This window comes from Tachyglossus aculeatus, chromosome 5, assembly GCF_015852505.1.
Source record: "Tachyglossus aculeatus isolate mTacAcu1 chromosome 5, mTacAcu1.pri, whole genome shotgun sequence".
In the NCBI taxonomy this organism is placed as follows: domain Eukaryota; kingdom Metazoa; phylum Chordata; class Mammalia; order Monotremata; family Tachyglossidae; genus Tachyglossus; species Tachyglossus aculeatus.
In genome coordinates, this window is record NC_052070.1 from 18,918,974 (window position 1) to 18,942,570 (window position 23,597).

The 23,597-nt window shown below is 42.0% G+C and overlaps 1 protein-coding gene and 1 pseudogene across 4 annotated transcripts in view; one reads left to right on the forward strand and one right to left on the reverse strand.

Moving 5' to 3' along the window:
• PPP4R1 (protein phosphatase 4 regulatory subunit 1) overlaps nucleotides 1-23,597 on the reverse strand; it is a 147,423-nt gene that overhangs the window by 11,879 nt on the left and 111,947 nt on the right. For 3 of the 4 annotated variants that reach the window (XM_038746652.1, XM_038746648.1, XM_038746650.1), the window contains exons 10-14: nucleotides 22,483-22,610; nucleotides 18,831-19,357; nucleotides 8,143-8,318; nucleotides 4,921-5,016; nucleotides 2,055-2,240 (exon numbers count right to left, since the gene is read on the reverse strand). In XM_038746652.1, coding sequence (XP_038602580.1) covers nucleotides 2,055-2,240; nucleotides 4,921-5,016; nucleotides 8,143-8,318; nucleotides 18,831-19,357; nucleotides 22,483-22,610 — 1,113 coding nt within the window. The remainder of the gene's footprint in view (nucleotides 1-2,054; nucleotides 2,241-4,920; nucleotides 5,017-8,142; nucleotides 8,319-18,830; nucleotides 19,358-22,482; nucleotides 22,611-23,597) is intronic. The other variant, XM_038746649.1, reaches the window with a different exon arrangement.
• Nucleotides 15,349-15,475, forward strand: LOC119929216 (annotated as a pseudogene).

Below are 23,597 nucleotides of genomic sequence, written 5' to 3' on the forward strand. Positions count from 1 at the left end.
ACAGTCAATCCCCATTTTACAGATGAGGGAACTGAGGCACAGAGAAGTTAAGTGATCGGCCCAAAGTCACACAGCTGACAAGTGGCGGAGCCGGGATTTGAACCCATGACCTCTGACTCCAAAGCCCGGGCTCTTTCCACTGAGCCACGCTGCTTCTCTAGCGGTATCTAGGGTAGATACAAGGTCATCAGATTGGACTCAATTTTAGAGATGAGAGAACTGAGGCACAGAGAAGTTAAGAGACTTGCCCTAAGTCACACAGCAGACACGTGGCAGAGGCAGGATTAGAACTCAAGTCCCCTGACTCCCGGGTCCTTACTCTTTCGACTAGGCCACACTGCTTCTCCATCAGACTCTACTTTTCTCCTATATTTTCAAAAGAAGGTGCCGGTAAACCAGAAAAATCCAATATAAAGGGGAAAGTGGAAGAATCCAAGGTTTGGATAATTCCCAAGAGAACAATCAGTTCCTGAGTTATTGTTCTGATCTTTAGCTAAATTCAACATTTCAACACATCTACCTCCAAAAGTTACTCTGGCAAATCCCAACCAAACTAAGTTTACAAATTTTCCTGGGGTTTAGGGGCTTTTCTGTTCATTCATTCAATCGTTATTTGGTACACCCAGTTCTCTAACGCAAGGGTTGTGCTTTTGCAGCATCCCACATTAAGGAAAACTCATGAATAATACCTTATATGTCGCAAACATGCAGGCAACCACTTCATTCATTCATTTATTCAATCGTATTTATTGAGCGATTACTGTTTGTAGAGCACTGTACTAAGCGCTTGGGAAGTACAAGTCGGCAACATACAGAGACAGTCCCTGCCCAACAACGGGCTCACTGTATTACACTGTATGTAGTCAGACAGGGTGGTAGTAGTACTAGTAGTAATAATAGTAGTAGTATTTACTGACTGGGTGCAGGACACTGCACTAAGCACTTGGAATGGAAGAAACTCAACTTTTTTGCTGTAACGTTCTAGCCAAAACACATATTGAAAACACGTTTTCTGGCAGAACTGAACGTATTTCCATTGGTCCTGCTGTTTCCCATTTCATGGCTTTTACTGGCCCAGCATAAAGGAATTTGGCCTGGCCCTTTTTCACTATAAACAGATTTGTTTATTCCTAGGTTGAGATCTATTGGATGAAATGCTTTATTATATTTTCCAGTCAAACTTTTTCAGTAATTGGGACCTGGGAAGCGCCGATTTTACTTTTAGTTCTTCTAGTGAGCTTGGGGTTTGAACATAGAAGGGTCACCATCATTAGGAATCTTATCTTGAGGGTAAAGAAAGAATGAAATCTGCTACCAGGTTCTGCTGACACCGCACCTTTCAGATGAGGGTCCATTAGCTCTCTACATAAACGTTGTTTCCATGCTCATAATTTTTCTTTGACTTACATCTTTATTCAGTGATGTTGCTCTTTCAGGATTAAAACTATTTTAACTCATTTTTTTAGTAATATTTACAGTTGGCTACGGTGACCTGGCTTTACAGAGACAGTGTAACATAACATAAATACCGCAGTAACTAAAATTTTACTGAAGTCATCACAATGAATGATCGTTACCCTAACTTACTGAAGCGATCGTCACGGAAATCTGACAGTGCGAGGTCATTCTGGCAAAACCACCATGAACAAAGCAACCCCACTTCAAGATGGAAAGCGGAGATCAATGAAAATTCCAGGACTTTGAAAAAAATCATTATGAAAAAACTTGGTTCCCAACAGACTCCAAACAATTCTTCCAGATCCATGGCAATAGGAAAATATATATTTGTTTTGAAAGCACAGAGGCTGCCAGGTCAGAAATCCTGAACAGCATTCTGATACTGCAGTAACACTGCCACGATTCCATGAAGTCTGCTTTTTTGTACCCACCGCAGTCAATTCATCAGTTTTCTCAATCATTTAAATGAGCAAGCAGCGGGACACTGAAAGAGGACTAAGAAAATTCTAAATTAAGAAACCTCCTCCTGATCGAAACAAAAAGAGAAAGTCTTAAATCATCCATCTACAATGTTTAATTGTAAAACTTGAACCCACCTGCATGTCTGATGCTAGTGTCTCATAAGTCTCTCTCAGGCAGTGCCAGTTCTGCCTACCTAAGGTCATTGCCACCCCTGGAAGGCTGTAGGCACAGTGTTTCGCGATCTCCGTATCCACAGTCTGTGCGCGAGAAGGATCAGTCATGGATAAATACTGATCGAGTAAGGCCTGAGGTACAACATCCTGATGTGGAGAGAAAGAAAAACAGCATGAACAAGGGTATTTTCCCCAAAATACCATCCTAAGATTTATAGTTTTTCAAAAGTTTGAAAGGACAAGCTACGGGAATTTCAATACAGAAATACTGAAAAAAGATTGGTCTTGCATTACATGGGTGCAAAACAGACAGCAGTTTTCAAATGTGGCCTATGGAATATGGGAGAGCAATAATAATATTAACTTTAAAAAAAATACTGCACGTCTCCCCACTCCTCAAAAACCTCCAACTCCCCATCCGTTCCCACATCAAACAGAAATTTCTCACCATCAGCTTTCAAGGCACACAATCAGCTCTTTCCCTCCTTGTACTCTCCCAAGAACTTAAATTCAGTGCCCTAAACTCAGTAAGCACTCAATAAATACCACTGACTGCTTATCCTCGCTTCTCCCCCACTACAACCCAGCCTGTACACTTAACTCTTCTCACACCAACCTACTCCCTGTGACTCAGTCTTGTCTCCTTCCCCATCTATCAAACAATCAATGGTATTTATTGAGTGCTTACTGTGTGCTGAGTACTGTATTAAGCACTTTGGGGAGTACAACATAACTGAGTTAGCAGACACACTCCTTGCCCCCAGTGAGCTTACGGTTTAGAGGGAGTGTCAGACATCAATATAAATAGATATAGATATGTACATAGGTGCAGTGGGGTTGATGGGCACAGATCCAAGTGCATAGATGATGCAAAAAGGAGAGGGAGCCAGGGAAAAGAGGGTTTATCAGGGAATGCCTCTTGGAGGAGACATATCCTTAATAATGCTTTTAAGGTGGGGAGAGATGCTCCGGGGAAGGACCTGGAAAAGTGGTCAGCGGCAGTGAGATGGAGGAGATCGGGATACAGTGAGCAAGCTGGTACTAGAGGAGTGAAGTGTGCGGACTGGCTTGTAGTAGGAGATCAGTGCAGTAAGGCAGGAGGGGACAAGCTGATTGAGTGCTACCTCTTGCTCAAACCACACTCCTCCTTCATATCCTAGAGTCTACGGCTCTCCCTAACTTCAAAGCCGGTACCAAAATCCAGGAAGCTTTGACTAATCTCTTGTGTCCTCCCGCTGCTCCCTTTCTCCCTCCCTTCTGAGTCACCTATGCCAAAGTCTGTTGGCCCTGAAAACTTTGATACTCATCACACCCCCTCAGCTTTTATGTGCATATCCTTCTACTCCGTTGCTTCCCCTTACCTGTAATTGACTTTAAAGTCTCTCTTCCTCACTAGATAGCAAGATCCTGGAGAGCAGGGATCGCGTCTACTACTCTAATGTACTTTCCCAACTGGTTAGAACAGTTCTCTGTCCACAGTACGCATTGGAGTCCTTCGTTGATTCATTCAATCATATTTATTGAGCACTTACTGCGTGGAGAGCACTGTACTAAGCCGCAGCGTGGCTCAGTAGGAAAGAGCCCGGGCTTTGGAGTCAGAGGTCATGGGTTCAAATCCCGGCTCCGCCAACTGTCAGCTGTGTGACTTTGGGCAAGTCACTTCACTTCTCTGTGCCTCAGTTACCTCATCTGTAAAACGGGGACTGAGACTTGAGCCCCATGAGGGACAACCTGATAATCTTGTAGCCTCCCCAGCGCTTAGAACAGTGCTTTTCACATAGTAAGCACTTAATAAATGCCATTATTATTATTATTAGAATACAACAATAAACAGTGCCATTCCCTGCCCACAACGAGCTTACACCACTGATTAACTGATTGATAACAAGGAAGAGCTAATTCCTTGAATTGGTAGAAAATATTTTTCCTCAAAACACTTCCATATCAATGATTTCACCTTACCCAATAACCACTCCCTGAGAAGTATTGATGATGATGACGACGACTGTGGTAGTTGTTAAAGGGCCAAGGACAGTATGAAGTGCAGAGGGTAGGTATGAGATAATTAGGTCAGACACCCCAGAAGCAGCGTGGCTCAGTGGAAAGAGCCCGCGCTTTGGAGTCAGAGGTCACGGGTTCAAATCCCTGTTCCACCAATTGTTAGCTGTGTGACTTTGGGCACGTCACTTAACTTCTCTGTGCCTCAGTTACCTCATCTGTAAAAGGGGGATTAAGACTGTGAGCCCCACGTGGGACAACCTAATCACCTTGTATCCTCCCAGTGCTTAGAACAGTGCTTTGCACACAGTAAGCACTTAACAAATTCCATCAGCATTATAAGTAGGAGGGAGAACTGGTATTTTATCCCCCATTTGACAGATGAGAAAACTGGGGCAGAGAGATACTGGAGTGACTTGCCCCACCTCCCTCCAGGCCCCCAGGATGGCCCAGAGTTGGAAGCTGGGGTTGGCAACTCATTCAGCTTGACCCATCCCTCCTTCAGGTCACCATCAGACCTGGTGACTCCGGCCCCAAATCGTCCCATTTCTCCACCCATCTCAGGGACTCCGGGCCTGAGATTTGCCCTCACACCCGGGAGTGGAAGAGCTCCAGTCTCCTACCTCCCTCATTGCACTAGGGCCTAGCTGTTAAGAGTATTTAAAAAACAGAAAAGCTTTAAGGCGATTACAGGTTATAGAACCAGCATGACCAAAGTTATTCAAAATGAAATTGGAACTAATTTACCGCGAGTAAGATAAAAGGGAACAAATATGGGTATTTAAACAAGGAGTTAAAAAGAAAATCAACACAGTGTTCGCCGACTTACTTGTACTTTGGATTTTCTTTCCTCTTCAGGGCTAAAACTACTATTGGTGCTCAAGTCTGAATCATTGTGAATATAGCGAAGAGTGGAATCCATGTTCTGTTTAGAAAAACGATTTAAAGAAGGATTGTTGATGTCAACCCATCTGTACATATGGCTTACATTTCTTACCTTTAAGATTGTAACATAATTCCCCTCTTTCTCTCCATTTAAAACAAATAAACTCAAGTGTCCTAGAATGCCACAATTTCCTTAGTGCAGTGTTTGACAAGAATGTAAACATGTGTTAGAGTCCTTGTGCACCTAATCATTCCCTCTAGACTGTAAACTCCTTATGGGCAGGAAGTGGTTCTGCTAATTCAGTGACATTGTACTCTCTCAAGTGCTTCGCACAGTGCTCTGCACATATTAAGTGCTCTGTAAATACCACTGATTTATTGATTCTTCTATTCTCCCCTTCGATTCTCCGATTCTCCCTCTACATCCATTTCCTTGGAGAACTCATCCGCTCCCATGGCTTCAATTACCATCTCTATTAGACTGTGAGCCCACTGTTGGGTAGGGACTGTCTCTATATGTTGCCAACTTGTTCTTCCCAAGCGCTTAGTACAGTGCTTTGCACACAGTAAGCGCTCAATAAATACGATTGATTGATTGATTGATTGATCTCTATGCAGGTGATTCACAAATCTATATCTCCAGCCCTGACCTGCATTCTTGCATTTCCTCCTGCCTTCAAGACATATCTACTTGGATGTCCCGCCAACACTTCATTAAACATGCCCAAAATTGAACTTACCTTCCCACCCAAGCCGTGTCCTCCCCGTATCTTTCCCATCAGTGTAGACAACGTCACTATCCTCCTTTTCTCATCCCAAAACCTTGGGGTTATCCTCTACTCATCTCTCTCATTCCAGCCACATATTCAATCTGTCACCAAATCCTGTCAGGTCTACCTTCACAACATGGCTAAAATCTGCCCTTTTCTCTCCATTCAAACTGCTACCACTGACCTAAGCACTGATCCTATCCCACCTTGACTACTGGATCCACCTCCTCATTGACCTCCTGTCTCTTTCCACCCCAATCCATAACTTCACACTGCTGCACAGATCATTTATCAACAAAAACGTTGTCCGTGTCTCCCCACTCCTCCTCTGCAAACAGAAACTCCCTACCGTTGGCTTTAGAGCAGTCCATCAGCTGGCCCTATCCTACCCTCACCTCACTAATCTCATTCTACAGCCCAGCCCACACACTCCGCCCCTCTAATGCCGGCTTACTTGTTGGGCCCTGATCTCTTCTATCTCCCCGCTGACCCCTTTCCCGCATCCTCCCCATAGCCTGGAACTCTAATAATGGTGTTTGTTAAATGCTTACAATGCGCCAGGCACTGTTCTGAGCGCCGGGATAGATGCAAGATATTCGGGCTGGACGCAGTCCCTGTCCCAAATAGGGCTCACGGTCTTAATCCTCATTTGACAGATGAGGGAACTGAGGCACAGAGAAGTTAAGTGACTCGCCCAAGGTGATATAGCAGACAAGTGACAGCCAGGAACAGAATCCAAGACCTTAATAATTATGGTAATAATAATAATAATTATGGCATTTAATCACTTACTATGTGCCAAGCACTACTCTAAGCGCTGGGGTAGATACAAGGTAATCAGGTTGTCCCTTGTGGGGCTCACATGGCCTTCCCCAGTTATGCCCTCTTTTCTCCATCTGACTCTCCCTCCGGCTTCGTCTACGCACTTCGATCTGTAACCTTTGGACATTTGATATCCGCCCCATCCTCAAACCCACAGAACTTATGTACATATCTTTAAATTACATATAATTACTTGTTTATTCATATTAATGCCTATCCCCACTCTAGACTGGAAGCTCAATATGGACAGGGCATGTGTTTGCCAATTCTGTTGTACTGTACTCTCCCGAGCTCTTAGTACAGTGCTCTGCACATAGTAAGCACTCAACAAATATGATTGATTGATTCTGACATGACACTCCCTTCCAGTCAGAGAAATGCACTAATTTCTTAGCAGCATTTTATCCAAAAATGCTTAAGGGAAACATAGCTGAGTGTGTCCCAAATTGACTGTTCTCCACTCTTAAATCAACTCAACAACTTAATGCAAAATATATAGATTCTAAATATTATGAAAACAAGAATACTTTTAAAGAAATCAAAGACGATTCAAAAAGCATGCCTATGATTCAGAACTACCCTCCAAAAAGTGTTAAACCCTTCAATCTAGATAAGATATGACATGAAAAAATTAGGCTCCGTTCCTGTTTCTCGTGACGACCAATCCCTTTATTTTTCTTCCCGCTTCCCACTGAAAAAGTGCATTCTTCTTAAGTGGGAATGTGAAATGAGACGGATCTACATTTTGTACGCTTATCATCTACAACACTGTCGAAAGCGTGTGAGATTTTATGGCTTTATGCAGGTTTGCTAACTGCCTCTGGTATGAATGAAACAATATATCATGACAATTTTATGGGCCCCCCTCATGACAGTTTTGAGGAAAGGAGCGAGGAAGCCATCTGTCTCTTCTATCCCATTTCCAGCGGTCTGTAGAATGAAATAGTGGCCACTTCCTTGCACAGTGACAAGGGAAAATAGAGCCAGTTTGATAAAGGAGGGTACAAAGGTTGGCGGGGGGGGGGGACACATTATAAAGAACAGCTACAAGTACAAACCAAAGGTGATGCTAGTAATAGTACCCACCCTCACACTCCAGAGTCCAGATAATGCCACTGGCCCTCCGCCACTTGGCCTCAAGTCCCGATCTTCTCCTGCTCAGAATTCTGTGTGGCTTGCTGCAGTGAAATGATCCGATCGGAAACAAAGCGCCTCTCCAAAAAGAAAAGGGAAGAGTTAATTTTTCTTGTCCTTAAAAAAGGGCTTTGTTTCCAGTAAGACTATTTCACTGCAGTAAGCTATATCAACATTGATGCTACTAAAATAGCCATGTAGACAGGAATGGGATTTAACTTGTCCAAGCGGTCAATATGTTGCAGATGTCCAGGACAGGATGCGGTAAGAACAATTACTTCTACTTTATGCAGTATGCAAAGCTGAAGAATCAGCAACAAAGGGAACGGACATCGCTTTGGTCTGACTGGAAAATTTAGCTATAACTCTTCCCCATACAGGTGGTCAGGATTTCTAATTCATATTACTCTCACATGACATGCACTGCACCAGGTCGTTACCTCAACAGCATCGTTGATTAAAGGCACAGAATCATCCTGAGTTAGTTTACAGTTTAGCAGATCTTTGACTCTCTGTTCATCTTGCAAGTCATTTTCTCTGTCTAAGTTGTCCATCATTTCTTCCTGAGTGTCTAGGCTGGAGGCTCGTAATGCAGCAGACAACACCTCCAGTTGTGCTACAGGCAAAAAAAAAGGTGATACAATGAAAATCAATTCAAGAATTCCTATGTTACAAATAAGAGTCCGGCATTTTAGTCACGCACGGCGTCCCTGAAACTTAATACTCCCTTCAGGAAACGAAGAGAAGCTGAACAATTCCTAGGATGATTCAACACAAGTCCCTCAAGAGAAAAGTGAAGAAGGTATTGATACATTTTCAGGGGAAATTCAAAAGTGAACTACTATGGTATATTATTCTTGTTAGTACAAATAAATGCTACGCAGTGGGGAGCAGAGCTCCAATTTAATAAAAAAGCAAATTCAGTACAAGTTAATTACATTTTGGTAGCACACAAATCAAATATATGGAAACCAACAATGCTGACTTACTAAGTCATTTTAGCAGATGAGCAGTCACAAAAACCCTGTCAATATAAAATGATGGTAATTACATAGGTCTTTGTTGGCAGCTGCATTTGAACATCCAAAATCTCATCCCCATTTCTCTCCTGAAAGTTAATTTTCCCTTCTCTTTTTAAAGTGGGGTGAAGAGAGTGGCCCCTGGGAAACGAGCTCTCATTAAATTCTTTCCTGTTTTTTAGCAGTCACAAAATAGAAACTACCAGAGGGTCTAAAGGGGGAATGGAATTTCTCCTTTAATATTCACCTCCCTAGGATTTATGGAGGGCATCAACCCCTGCGAGTGAATTTAAATGGAAATATGCTCCTTAAGGAAGGTAGAATTTAAGTAGCTCTCTTGTTTGATGGGTGCATATCTATCTAGAAAATGCATCTGCATTGCTCTATTGGCAATGCACCCATAGCTGTCTTCACCACTTAGAACAGTGCTTGGCACATAGCAAGTATTTAACAAAAAAAAAATCATCGTTATTACACAGGAAAACACTTCACCAGGACACCTCAATCACCGAAAATAAATTAGTTATCTTTGGTGTATCTACTTTGAGAAACAGTCTACACAGCAGTCTTGCAGGTATGGAAATAATTCTCAGGTAAATGGGCAAAAATGGCCTTTTCTTCAGAATTTGTCTCTTGCTGTAATCTCAATTAAAGCAGTGCTATGGCCATTAATGAGCTGCTGGATCCTAGCTGAAATACTACAATTTAAAGTCTACCAGTTTTAGGAAACAGAAGTACTTTTTAGAAGCAAACTGGCTTGGCAGTTTAGGTTCATATGGAAATGCAGATTTATCCCTAATTTGCCTGACAAGAGATTCTGGACAGATCATAGGGCTCTTATTAATCACATATCCTAATGCTCCAAAGCTATAGATTAAGATGAGGATGAACAGCTGGCTTACTTTAGGATCTGCAGTTCTGTCCAAGTTAGATTGGATTTTAGGCTCAACAAATGTGCACTGCCAGTGAAAATTCAAGGTTGAAAGGTGGATTATCCCATGGGTATTTGCAAACTCAGCAGTGGGAAGGCGGGGTATTGAAATAATGTATCGTAGTAAAACAGAGAGATCACCCAAAGACACAGCAAAGCACAGCAAAGAGTATCTAGGGAGTGGTATATCTGTTTGACTGGTGATGTAAACCAACATTTGTTGAGCCGAGTCACAATGAAAGACAAGGTCTTAAGAAATCCAGAATCAAATCCACCAAATGAACTCATCTGAGACAACTATTTTCTTATGATTGTTCATTCATTCAATATTTACTGAGTGCCTACTGTGTGCAAAGCACTGAACTAAGCAGTTGAGAGGGCACAATGTAACAGACACATTCCCTGCCCACAGCAAGCTCACAGTCTAGAAGTGGAGACAGACAATAATATATATACATAAATAAATAAATTACAGATGATTATTGAGAAGCAGCGTGTCCAGTGAATAAAGCCCAGGCCTGGGAATCAGAAGGACCTGCGTTCTAATCCCAGCTTCACCGCTTGCTTGCTGTGTGAACTTCATCATCATCAATCGTATTTATTGAGTGCTTACTATGTGCAGAGCACTGTACTAAGCGCTTGGGAAGTACAAATTGGCAACATATAGAGACAGTCCCTACCCAACACTTGGGTAACTTGAACTTGGGTAAGTTACACCACTTCTCTGTGCCTCAGCTATCTCATCTGTAATACTAAGACTGTGAGCCCTATGAGGGACAGGGATTGTGTCCAATCCAATTATCTTATATCAACCCCAGTGCTTTGTACAGTGCCTGGCACACAGTAAGTGCTTAACAAATACCATTATTATTATTATTATTTAGCTGTCTCAGATTCAGGGTGAACAACATTGACTGTGAGCTCCTGTGGGATAGCGACTCAGGCCGACCTGATGAATTTGTAGCTACCCCAAGTGCTTGACACACAGTAAAAGTACTGAAATATCATAATGACGATAGGGAAAAATACCAGAATTATATGAAAATTATATGTAATATACACAATATGTTACAAATCTTGTTTCTAGAAAGGATGTTACACTGCAAAAAAATACTGAACAGCTTCTTTCTCCAAGTATGCTTATAAAAAGACCCAACAGGATTATTAAGTATACCTGTACAATTACTTCCATATTTCATTGCTTTAGTGACAGAAAAATCCAAACTCTAATACAGTAAAGTACAGTGATGAAATGCCAGTGAATCTCAGTTGGCTAGGATACAACTGCTGGGCTGAGTGTTTAGTAGCTGTATATACAGAAGTTGTTTTTCTATATATCAAGTCACAACGGATATTTCAGTAAAATGATTACTAAAATATACGAGATTCTTTTGCTAATCATCAGATGCGGCATTTGAGACTTTGGTGAAACTTGTGGAGAAAAGTAGCTCTTACAATGCAAGAGATGCATTTATATATTGGCTTTATTCTGGTAAAACTTTGCCCCTCTTTATTTAAACCTTGATTTGGATGCTGAATATTTTTGAATGCAGATGTTATTTAAAAAAATAAAATCATAATAGTTGGTACTTCAAAAAAAAAATCCAATCAGCCTTACCTAACGCATTTTTAAATGACCACATTTCAGTTTCTCAGAACCACTTGATATTTTTTAAATCCGGGGAGGACACCGGTAAGAAAGCTATGTTCCATTCTTGTTTTCTGCTTTTATTTCTTTTATTTCAATATAAGACATTAAGTTTCTTTGGAAAGGAAATTAATAGAAGAAACTTCCTTCTTAAATGAATAGCAGTCAAAACAACAGACAGAGAGGATAGTTCTCCAAGGCGTTCATTCCGTACCACATGATTATTTTTTTTTTGGTATTTATTAAGCACTTACTGTGTGTCAAACACTGTTCTAAGCGCTGGGGTAGGTACACATTTATTAGGGACACAGAGCTCACAGTTTAAGTAGTTGTGGGCAAGAAATGGTTCTGCTTATTGTTATATTGTACTCTCCCAAGCGCTTAGTAGAGCGCTCTGCACATAGTAAGCGCTCAACAAATACAGTTGAATGAATTAATGAATGAATAGGAGGGAGAATAGGTACCACCATTTTACATTTGAGGAAACTGAGGCACGGAGAAGTTAAGTGACTTGTCCAAGTTCACAAAGCTAGCAAATGACAAAGCCGAATTAGAACCCAGGTCCTTCTGACTCGCAGCCCTGTGCTCTCTCCACTGGGCCATACTGCTTCTCAAGTGTGGCTGGTGTCCTCACTCTGGGAGAACCAGTTCTGTCTCAAATCCCACCATCACTGGGCATCAATTCTTTAGAGCGGGAGGGAGAAATCTGAAGTTGCTATTAATACTTCATCCTGAGGGGATTTCTCTAGCTCGGCACTTACAAAATCCATTTGTTGACCATTGCAGTCCGCATAGCTCAGGCTCTGTAACAGACTCATAGTCTTCACAACTGACTTTTTGACCCCTTCCCTGAAGCTGTTCTTTGTGAGTCGGTCCCCTAAGTGAGGATATATGAACTCTCATTTTCCAAAACTAGAAACTTTGTGAAAAAAATCTGCAGACGTTAATCAAAAAGGCATGGTCCGCAACTGGAAATGCATCATCAGCGCTTAGTACAGTGCTCTGCACACAGTAAGCGCTCAATAAATACGATTGATGATGATGATCAGCATCATCACTGGTATTTATTGAGTGCCAACTATGTGCAAAGCATTGTACTAAGCACTTAGGACAGTAGAATACATGTTTTTTCCCTGTGAATTTGAGGTACTTTAGAATTGAGGGTGGATTGTTTTGTGGAGGAAGACATCTTCTAAGAACGCAGCATGAGACCATCAGTCCTTTCCAATCAGTGGTTCAAAGACACAAGTTTTCTTGGCACCAGAAGCCTGACTAAGGTTCCCAAATGGCACCCTGGGATGATCCCTGATCTTTTCTTAATTATGCCGCATTCTCCAATGGAGAATTCCCCCTCTCCCCCTGACATGTTCTAACAATTTTCATCAGCAACTCCATGCACACAAAGACTTGAACTTATGAAGCTCCTTGATGAGTGGGAAAGAAGAGGAAAGAGGAGGACAGTTGTTACAGTGAGTCAAGTAAAATAAAAACTAAATGAATGGAGCCAATGGTTCTAGTCATTTTATCACCTCAAAGGTTAATTATCTTATTCTCATCCACTGCATCTGCAGTTTGTGCCTGGTTTCCTCATTTGTGTAGCCTCCCTGGAGAGATCTGATGCCTTCTCCTCTTAGGGGTTGACACCAGATGTGGGCTGGGTACCTTTCAGGGGCTGGGTGGTGGCTCCTTTGCAGGCAACGTCTGTTCATCCCGGAGGTAAAGGATAAGTAGGCCTGTTTTCCACTATGTGGTAAAGGATCACGTGCAGATGAGAAGGTTGAGTGGGAGGGGGTAGATTGTAAAATGCACTTTCTGGTCAGTCCACTGACCTTTACTTAACTGGGGGAAGCTTACGCAGGAAAATTTCCAAATTGAGTTAAAAAGGTCGGTGTGCTATCTTGAACAGTTTAGGCCCTTTTATGGTGTTGCGGGGCTTTACAAAAGAACACCATATATGATAATAATAATGATAATGATAGGATTTGTTAAGCGCTTACTATTTGCCAAGCACTGTTCTAAGCACTGGGGTAGATACAAGTTAATCAGGTTGACCCATGTGGGGCTCATAGTCTTCACCCCCATTTTACAGATTTTACAGATGAGGGAACTGAGGCACAGGGAAGTGAAGTGACTTGCCCAAGGTCACACAGCTGGTAAGTGGTAGAGCCGGAATTAGAACCCACGACCTCTGACTCCCAAGCCCGTGCTCCTTCCACTAAACCCCACTGCTTCTCTGATTTCTCTGATTTCTGTCCTTGAGGAGCTTACAATCATAAGGCAGGGAATACCTATGAAATTAGGCAAAGTGTAAAAGGCAGAGGCAAGCTCAACAATAGAGTTACCTACACTAAGATTCCAAGAAAATGTATCAGTGCTGGGGTAGCTGTTGTGGAGAACCAGAACAGAGATTTGAAAAGGTTAACTTGAGAAAGCTGCATGTATAAGTGGATTTTTAATAATGCTTTGAAAAAGAGGGAGATGGTTTGACAAAGATGAAGAACTCCCCCCTCCCCATCCCCCCGCCTTACCTCCTTCCCCTCCCCACAGCACCTGTATATATGTTTGTATGTTTGTACGTATTTATTACTCTATTTTATTTGTACATATTTATTCCATTTATTTTATTTTGTTAATAGGTTTTGTTTTGTTCTCTGTCTCCCACTTCTAGACTGTGAGCCCACTGTTGGGTAGGGACCGTCTCTATATGTTGCCAACTTGCACTTCCCAAGCGCTTATTACAGTACTCTGCACGCAGTAAGCGCTCAATAAATATGATTGAATGAATGAATGAATGAAGGGGCACCAAGTTATGTGGGGAGAGCAGAAAACAAGTTTGCTTAACTGGAGGAGATATCTAAGAAGATTTAATTGCTAGGGGCAGTTTGAATTGGTTGTGACAGCAACGGTGAACCACTTTTAGGTTTTTAAGGAGGGATAATACATGATTTATTGTACTCTCCCACGCATGTAGTACAGTGCTCTACACAGAGTAAGTGCTCTTACTATCTATTCTATTTATTCTATTTATTTATCTATTTATTCTATTTATTTTATTAACATGTTTGGTTTTGTTCTCTGTCTCCCCCTTCTAGACTGTGAGCCCACTGTTGGGTAGGGACTGTCTCTATATGTTGCCAACTTGTACTTCCCAAGCGCTTAGTACAGTGCTCTGCACACAGTAAGCGCTCAATAAATGCGATTGATTGATTGATTGCTCAATAAATACGATCAACTGACTGATTGATTTTACCAGTGATTAAGAAAGATGATTCTGGCTGCTGGGTGTAGGTTACACTGCACCAGCAAGATGGACATATGGTAATTGGTAGGTTCATTGTGTCACCAAAATATTAACACATTTTTTTAAGGAAGTTAAATGTAAGGAGACATGAGTTCTTATAAAGTTTTTACTACATAATGGTTCCATTATACTCAAAACAGGACTGATGATTATAAAGACTGAACCTTCCTGTAGTTTCTCCACTTTGGTTTACCTAGTCTTCCAGAGGAAAAGAACTTTATTAAAAGAAACTTATTGACTTAAGCAGAGAACATCAAGACTGAAATCTCTAGGGGGTGTGTTGGGAGGAGGAGATAGGAGGATAGGTGGGGCGGTGGTACTACTTATTTTATAGTTATTCATATCTAAGTAGGTAGGAGGACGTTACCTTACTGCAGGTTCACCTTGAGAGGAAATCACTGCAGCAGCGTTTTTTGCTATTTAGCCTTTAGGGTATGAAATAATAATAACAATAATTATGGTATTAGTTAAGCGCTTACTATGTGCCAAACACTGTTCTAAGCACTGGGGTAGATACAAGCTAATCAGGTTGTCCCATGAGGGGCACTTCTCATCCTTTCAATTTAGGAATTTTCCAAGGAGAAGAGTGGTGAAAAAAAATTGGAAACGAAGTCAGGAAGAGAAAAGAGGTGGATAGGAAAAAGAAAAGACTTATAGAAGATTCAGTGGGGAAATGGAGAAGAGATTATTTAACCAGTTCAGGAAGCCAGGAAGATTTTTTTTTTAAAAAAAGCTACAGATTGGTGGCCCCTCTCAGGGTCGCACCTGGAGAGTTTCCAGTCTCGGCTACGGGAGGGAGAGTCAAGCAGAGGCATACCCATTCCATTCCTAGCTTGGCCAGTGGCTAGTGAGTGGAAGGCAATCTGCTACAAGTCAAAACTCACCCATGCAGAGAGTCGAGGGAGGAGACTTAAATTTACTACGTGGGAAGAGGCAATGGTAAACCACTTCCAGATTTTTACCAAGCAAACTCTATGGCTACACTACCAGAACGACTGCAGATGGAGAGCGGGACGTTCTGGGAGAGATGGGTCCGTGGTGTCGTTATGGATCGGAGACGAATCGACAACATAAGACAAGACAGATTGGTGAGAACACCAGTGATTTCCATTCTCTCTAACAGTTAGAGATAACTGAAGCAGGTCCCTTAGTTAGAACACCAGTCCACAGGATGGAGCCTCAAATTCGCAAATGTTAAGTTTTACGATGTCTCTACCCTTAGAAAGATCTTGAAGCGCTGTTGCTTCTGTCCTCTCAGCACATCTCATGAGAGTGATCATCTGGTGTGGCTATCAATTTTAGAATATATTTTACATGTATGTACTCAAAAATGGAGGTTGCACAGCAGTAGAACAACTCTTGTGTGGTTCCAAAGAAAGAACCCTCTACCACAGGGGCACTTGCTTGCCCCCTTCCATCTCTCCCTGATCGTTATCTTCAACCATTCATTTCCCAATGGCTTCTTCCCACTCTGCTTTCAAACATGCTCATGTAACCCCTAACTGAAAAGTAAGAAAAAAAAAATTCCTTTGGCCCCATGGCTCCCTCCAGTTACTGCCCCATTTCCCTCCTACCATTCCTCTCCAAACTCCTTGAAAGAGTTTACACCCACTTCCTCCAATTCCTCTCCTTCAACTCTCTCTTTGACCGCCCCCCTGCCACCATTCTGACTTCCACCCCATTCATTCCACAGAAACTGCCCTCTCTCTTTCTCTAAGGTCACCAGTGGCCTTCTTGCCAAATTCAATGGCCTCTACTTCACCCTAATCTTCCTGGATCTCTCAGCTGCCTTTGACACTATGGCTTTCTCTGGAGCTTCACATTTCCTCCTGGTTCAGGACATCTCTGCCGATGTCCCTGTGACACCTCCAAGTTAACATGTCCAAAACAGAACTCCTCATCTCCCCACCCAAACCCTGTCCTCTCCAATACCATAGAGAACACCGCTACCCTCCGTCTCACAAGCCCACAACCTTGGCAATATCCAACTCATCTCTCATTTATCCACATATTCGCTCTGTTACCAAATCCTGCCAGTTCTACGTTAATATCTCTAAAATCCACCCTTTCCTATCCGTCCAAACTGCTTCAACGCTAATCCAAGCACTAATTATATGCCACCCTGATGTCCCTGACTCTATCTCTCCCCAAACCAGTCTTTACTTCACTCTGTGGACTGTATCATTTCTCTAAAAATATGTCAGTCAATGTCTCCCCACTCCTCGATAACCTCCAATGGTTGCCCATCCACCTCTGCATCAAACAGTAACTCTTTGAATGCTTTAGAGGAGCAGCATGGCCTAGTGGCAAGAGCACGGGCTTGGGAGTCAAAGGTCATGGGCTCTAATCCCGGCTCCACCACTTGTCTGATGTGTGACCTTGGGCAAGTCACTTCACTTCTCTGGGCCTCGGTTACCTCACCTGCAAAATGGAGACTGAGACTGTGAGCACCACGTGGGACAACCTGATTACCTTGTATTTACCCTAATGCTTAGAACAGTGCTTGGCACATAGTAAGTGCTTAACAAATGCCATCATTGTTATTATTATTATTATTTTAAAGCATTCAATTAGCTCTCTCCTTCCTAACTTATCTCAATGATCTACTCAGCCCGAACCCTTCGCTCCTCCAACGCCAACCTACTCATTGTTCCTCAATCTCATCTATCTCCAGACCGAACACCCCTTGCAGGCTGGGAGCGTGCCTGCTAACTCTGTTTTATTTTATGCTCAAAAGCACTTAGTGAGCACCCAGTAAGTGCTCAAATTCCATAACTGATCTCATCGCCAACCCCTGGTCCACATGCTCCCTCTTGCGTGGAACTCCCTTCCCCTTCATATACGGCAGAGCACTACTTTCTTCACCTTCAAAGCCTTATTAAAAATCACATCTCCTTCAAAGGCTTACCCCCACTAAGTCCGTATTTCCTCCACTCCCTCTGCCTTCTGAGTTGCCTGTGCACTTGGATCTGTACCTTTAAGCACTTAATATTCACCCCGCAGCATTTATGTAAGTACCCATATTTTATACTCTCATGTCTGTCTCCCCTTTAGATTGTAAGCTGGTGGGTGGGAAACATATATACCAACTCTGTTGCACTGTACTCTCCCAAAGCCTAAGTACAGTACTCTGCATTCACAGTAAGTATTCAATAAATACCATTACCATTGACTGGGGGAGATGAAGGATGCTCACAACTGTTGTCAAAAGAACCAAAAAACCTCAGCAATTCCATACTTGGTCAGCTCAATGGTCTGCACTAGGATAGACCCAGATCTATTTGTACTATTACTTTATAGCCTTGTTCTTCCTCTAGTTCCTGTACGAAATACTTACATGAACACTGTGTGGGTTGGTCCTCCTTGATAGCCAATCCCTAACCTCTTCCTGATTATGGACCTTCTGCCTCTAAATTTATCCAGCCCTTTCTAGAACCTGTTGGAATTTTTTCCAGAATGATATTTTGTGGAAATTTAATTCCAAAGGCCTACCATATTGCTTTTTTGTATTTCTTTGCTCGTGCCTATCACTTACTACTTTTAAGTGGCCTAAGTCCTGATGCTGCATCAGCCTTAATGTATTTCCTCTTCCACTCAAGGGTGTAGCTTTTTGTTCACTGTACCTAAAGCCGAACCACCAAAATCAGAAGTACTCCAGATTTTAATCATAATTTATGAAGGGGTCAAATAAATTAAAAGTCCACCCCAACTGGCCTAATTGACCTTCCTCTCTGTTGCAGGAAGGTCCTTTAGCGCACTTAAAAAATCACTTTCCGGTCCTCAGAAAGGGAAATGGTTATTATGGCTCGCCTTGGAAGAAGACCCACATCCCTTCTTCCAACAACACTAATACTGGCTCTACTGATATATACTTGTTAGTTTAACTAAACCTAGATCAAAGTGTGGCAGTTCAAAACTTGGCATTAAATAGTCTGTTACCATTATGAGAACATTTCAAAGAAAAACTGCACAGCTAATGATTATTTGCTTACCAAACAACTGAAGGCATGTGGTAGGTAGTGTACATAACTAACCAATGTGACTTTATGAAATGAAGACCTATTGAAAATTAGTCACATGAAATTTGTCACTTCTTAATTAACCAAAAATAATGCCATTTTCACATCAGACTTTTTCTAAGACATTATTTAAGAAATACAATTTTAGAATGAGTCCTTGGACAGCTCCATATCGGGAAGCATTGAGAGAGGAACTAAATGCATGGGTACCTTTAACATCTGGATCATCAATATGGGGTTCCAAATTTTCTATCATTTCTTCAAGTTCCTTCCGGGTAGCCATGGAAATATTTGGAGACCCTGGTGCCGTGTCTTCCTCGGTCCCTTCCGGACTCCCTGGGCAGGATCTCACCTCAGGAGCTTGTTCCAGCTCTAGATCTAAGTCTATATCAGGAAGAGGAGTCCTCCAAAAGTGGAAGGAGTTATACAATTCCTGCTCTGGAAGAGGCGGTTCCTGAGAACTGTTCTCAGTCTCCTGTAACAATGCCGTACTACAGTTACCGGAACTCTGCTCGTTCTCGCCAACTTTTTCCCGGCAAGACTCTGAAGTCAAAGTGCAAGATACATCCACCTGGTCATTAGTTTCATCCCAAGTTTTGCTTAACATTCGATTGTGAACTTCCATGGCGTTTTCAAGTGTGACTTCGGTATGACTGATACTGGTATTTGAAGGAATCTCCTCAGTCCTAATTTTAATATCCTCCGAAACATCTTCTGTACTCCTTATGTTCTCGCTGCTGGTGTCAGAAAGACATGAAAGCAGTAATAACAATTTATACAAACAGTTTGGGTGAAAAAGACGGTCAGACATAATTAATACTGCAATCCGTGTAAGAGTTATAAATATTTTCTCCAGATCATTGCACATCATGTTGCATCAAAATATTTCTCTGAATATTCTTTTTAGCCAATATATGAAATGTATCTCCCTTGCTTCTTTTACACCAACAGAAGTTCCCAACTCTGTTTCCTCCCTGAAACCCTAAAAGGATTTTTCCAGGAATGGTTGTTAGTTTATTTTCATCTTGGTTTAACAAGCTAAAAGAAAGGAAACAAAAATAAGTCCTACCCAGCTGGCTCCAAGGAACAGACATTACTTTTCAGAAAGTATGAGAAGGGCATGCAATACATGGTCCTTCAATAAGGTCTAACTTCTGAGGGGAACCCAGACAACAGAATTTGAAATAATAAAGCCTTCCTCCTCTGAATAGCTCGGGAAAAAAGGAACTGTGATGAAATACAGAATTGCCCAGGAACAATTAAATCACAACAACCCAACAATCACCCATACAGCTTATGCCTTTTGTTTCTATCTTCAGCACTGAGATATCAACTTATATTTATTTGTAGATTCAATTATATATTCGCTCTTTCATTCTGGTATACTTGTACGACTAACCATTATAACTTTATTCTTCTGCTTGGTCCCACTCTTTGTAAATCATTTTTGTCTTAATTCCCCCATTGGAGAGTAAACATTTCTGAAGGGTGAGGGAAAGTGTGTCATGCTGCTGTTGGGCTCTCCCAAGTACTAAGTGTTTCACACTCAAAAACCATGGACTGATTGAAGAGATGAGTGTTTAGCAGTTGGTGGTAATAATAATAATGATAGCATTTATTAAGCGCTTACTATGTGCAAAGAACTGTTCTAAGCACTGGGGAGGTTACAAGGTGATGAGGTTGTCCCACGGGGGGCTCACAGTCTTAATCCCCATTTCACAGATGAGGTAACTGAGGCGCAGAGACGTTAAGTGACTTGCCCAAAGTCACACAGCTGGCAATTGGCGGAGGCGGGATTTGAACCCATGACCTCTGACTCCAAAGCCCGTGCTCTTTCCACTGAGCCACGGCAGCAGACCTCATCTTGCAATCTCTCAGAGTCCCTAATTGCTGAATTCTCTTACCTGTTCAGGTGGGATATTTCTTCTTTGCCGTGTAGTAGTCACTGTACTTACTAAGTATTTAACACTGAATTAAACACTGGGAAAGACTACACAGTTGGGGTTAGACCTGATTCCTGTCTCTCAATGGGGCTCAAAATCCAAGAGTACTGAGTCATAAGTGTAGCCTTTCCAACAGAGTTACAAAAGAATGGGCCCATATGCAACAATGAAATAGGCCCTTTTGCTCTCGCCTTCACTCCCAAGCTCCGATTTCTGCTTCCAATGATCATGGTTCCCTCGCACTGTGAACCACCCTTCAAACCAACCTTGGATTCACTGCCACTGTTCTCTCCTGGTTTTCCTCCTATCTTTCTGACTGCTCCTTCTCAGTCTCTAAGGCAGGTTCCTCCTCTGCCTCCCTCCCTCTCACACTGGGAGTTTCTTAAGGCTCAGTTCTGTGTCCCTTTCCATTCTCCATTTTCATTCTCCATTTTCATCCACCGACTTGTACTTCCCAAGCGCTTAGTACAGTGCTCTGCACACAGTAAGCGCTCAATACGATTGAATGAGTGAATGAATCAATCAATCGTATTTATTGAGTGCTTACTGTGTGCAGAGCACTGTACTAAGTGCTTGGGAAGTACAAGCTGGCAACATATAGAGATAGTCCCTACCCAACAGTGGGCTCACAGTCTAGAAGGGGGAGACAGAGAACGAAACCAAACATACTAACAAAATAAAATAAATAGAATAGATAGGTACAAGTAAAATAAATAGAGTAATAAATATGTACAAACATATATACATATATACAGGTGCTGTGGGGAAGGAATGAATGAATCCACTCCCTTGAAGAACTCATTCACTCTCAGGGCTTCAAATACCATATCTACGTGGATGATTCCCAAATCCACCTTTCCAGCCCTGATCTCTCTCCTCTGCAGTCTGGCTAAAATCTGCCCTCTTCTATCCAAGCTACTATGTTAATCCAAGCACTCAACATATTCTGCCTTGATTACTGCATCAGCCTCCTTGGTGACCTCTGCCTCTCCACAATCTAGTCCATACTTCTCCTTTGCTTCCTGGATCATTTTTCTAAAAAAAAGGGTCAGTCCATTTCTCCCTACTCCTCAAGACCTTTCAGTGACTGCCTGTCCACCTCCCCATCAAACAGAAACTACTTACCAATGACTTTAAAGCAGTTACTCTGCCTGGTCCCTCCTATTTCACCTTGCTGACTTCCTATTGCAACCTAGCCCGTATACTTCACTTTTCCAACACCAACTTATGGTAACTTGGTCTCGCCACCAATCCCTTACTCACATCCTCCCCATCCATATACAACTGACCGCTACTTTCCCCACTTCAAAACTTTATTAAAATCACATCTCCTCCAAGAGGCCTTCCCCAATTAAGCCCTCATTTGCCCTATTCCCTTTCTCTTCTGTGTCTCCAATGCATTTGGATCTGCATCCTTTAAGCATTGTAATCACCCCAACTCACTCCCACAGCATTTATGCACATATCTGCACTTTATTCTAACATCTGTCTCCCTCTCAAGACTGTGAAGTCCTTGTGGGCAGGGTGTACCTATCAACTCTATTATACACTCCCAAGTCCCTTGAACAGGAGAGTACACAGTATGCACTTGATAATACCATCGATTGATTACATGACTGACAAAAATACTGTGGCACAACTTCCACTAAAATGGTTCAGTGAATCCAACCTGTTCAGTGTATGGGATTCAGGAGGTGCTCCATAAATACCATTCGGACAAAATGGTATCTCCTTTACATAACTTCTACTTGTAGCTTAACGCACTTTGTTAACGGCAATGTACACATATTTCTGTGTTTAAATCACAGCCTGTCTTCTTTAGGCAGCAATGGAGGCCAAAAAGGAGAAAGGAAGCAAATGAGAATTTACTATGTTTAAAATATACGTATGTCACGGAAAAAGGGATTCAAAAATCTTACCTCTTGTTTTCTAACAGCGTTTGATCCTCTGTGCTTTTAGTGTCTTCTTTAAAATACTGGCCTGAACTAGATGGATTAGCAAAAGTTGATATGAAAGGCCCCAAAGACTGAAAGGCAGCTTGTCGAACCTAGGGAACATGACAAGAAAATGAAAAATGCAAGCATCTGGAATTAAAAGGAGCTTCTTTAAGCTAATGGCTTCAGGCTCTCCAGATCTCTCCTTACTTATCTGCTCTGTTCAAACTCTATTCCCCTGTGGCGCTCTAGAACCTTTTCACTGTCCATCTTACTTCTCAATCAATCAATCATATTTATTGAGCGCTTACTGTGTGCAGAGCACTGTACTAAGCGCTTGGGAAGTACAAGTTGGCAACATATAGAGACAGTCCCTACCCAACAGTGGGCTCACAGTCTAAAAGGGGGAGACAGAGAACAAAACCAAACATACTAACAAAAATTTCTGGTTCCTTGCACATGCCTTCCGCCATGCCTAGAATTTCTTTTCCCTTCAAATCTGACTGACAGCAGCTGCAACTTCAAAGCCCTCCAGAAATCACACTGCCTCATTCCCCAATTCATTTTTTCCCTAGCCTCCCCACAAAAAGTACTTCTTTTTTCCACTTATCCATCACCCCTTTTGCTTTCCTCCTAGATGCAAATAGTCTCCCACTAGACTGTAAGCTACTTGATGGCAGGGACTGTGTGTTAAATCTCTTCCATGAACTTAGTACAGTGCTCTAAAGTAACTAAGCACTCAATAAATAACACTATTAGAAAATAAGATGATCCTACCAGGCGGAAAGGTGTGTTCAAGATAGGGGAAAAATTGGGAAAGAAGGATAAAGTGAGTCAGTTTGAACTAGTACTGAATCGTATTGTTCCATAAGGTGGCTCTTGGAAGGAAAATTGGAGGATTATTTTCCAGTATGTTTTAGTCTGATTTTAGAAGTCTCATTCTCCAAAATGGGAATTCTCATTCTCAAATCCTCACTATCTGCAGTACACCTTTATTGTACTGTACTCTCCTAAGTGCTTAAAATAGTGTTCTGCAAACAATAAGAACTCAATAAAAACGACTGATTGACTGACTTGAAATTTTGGAGTAATCTGGGGGA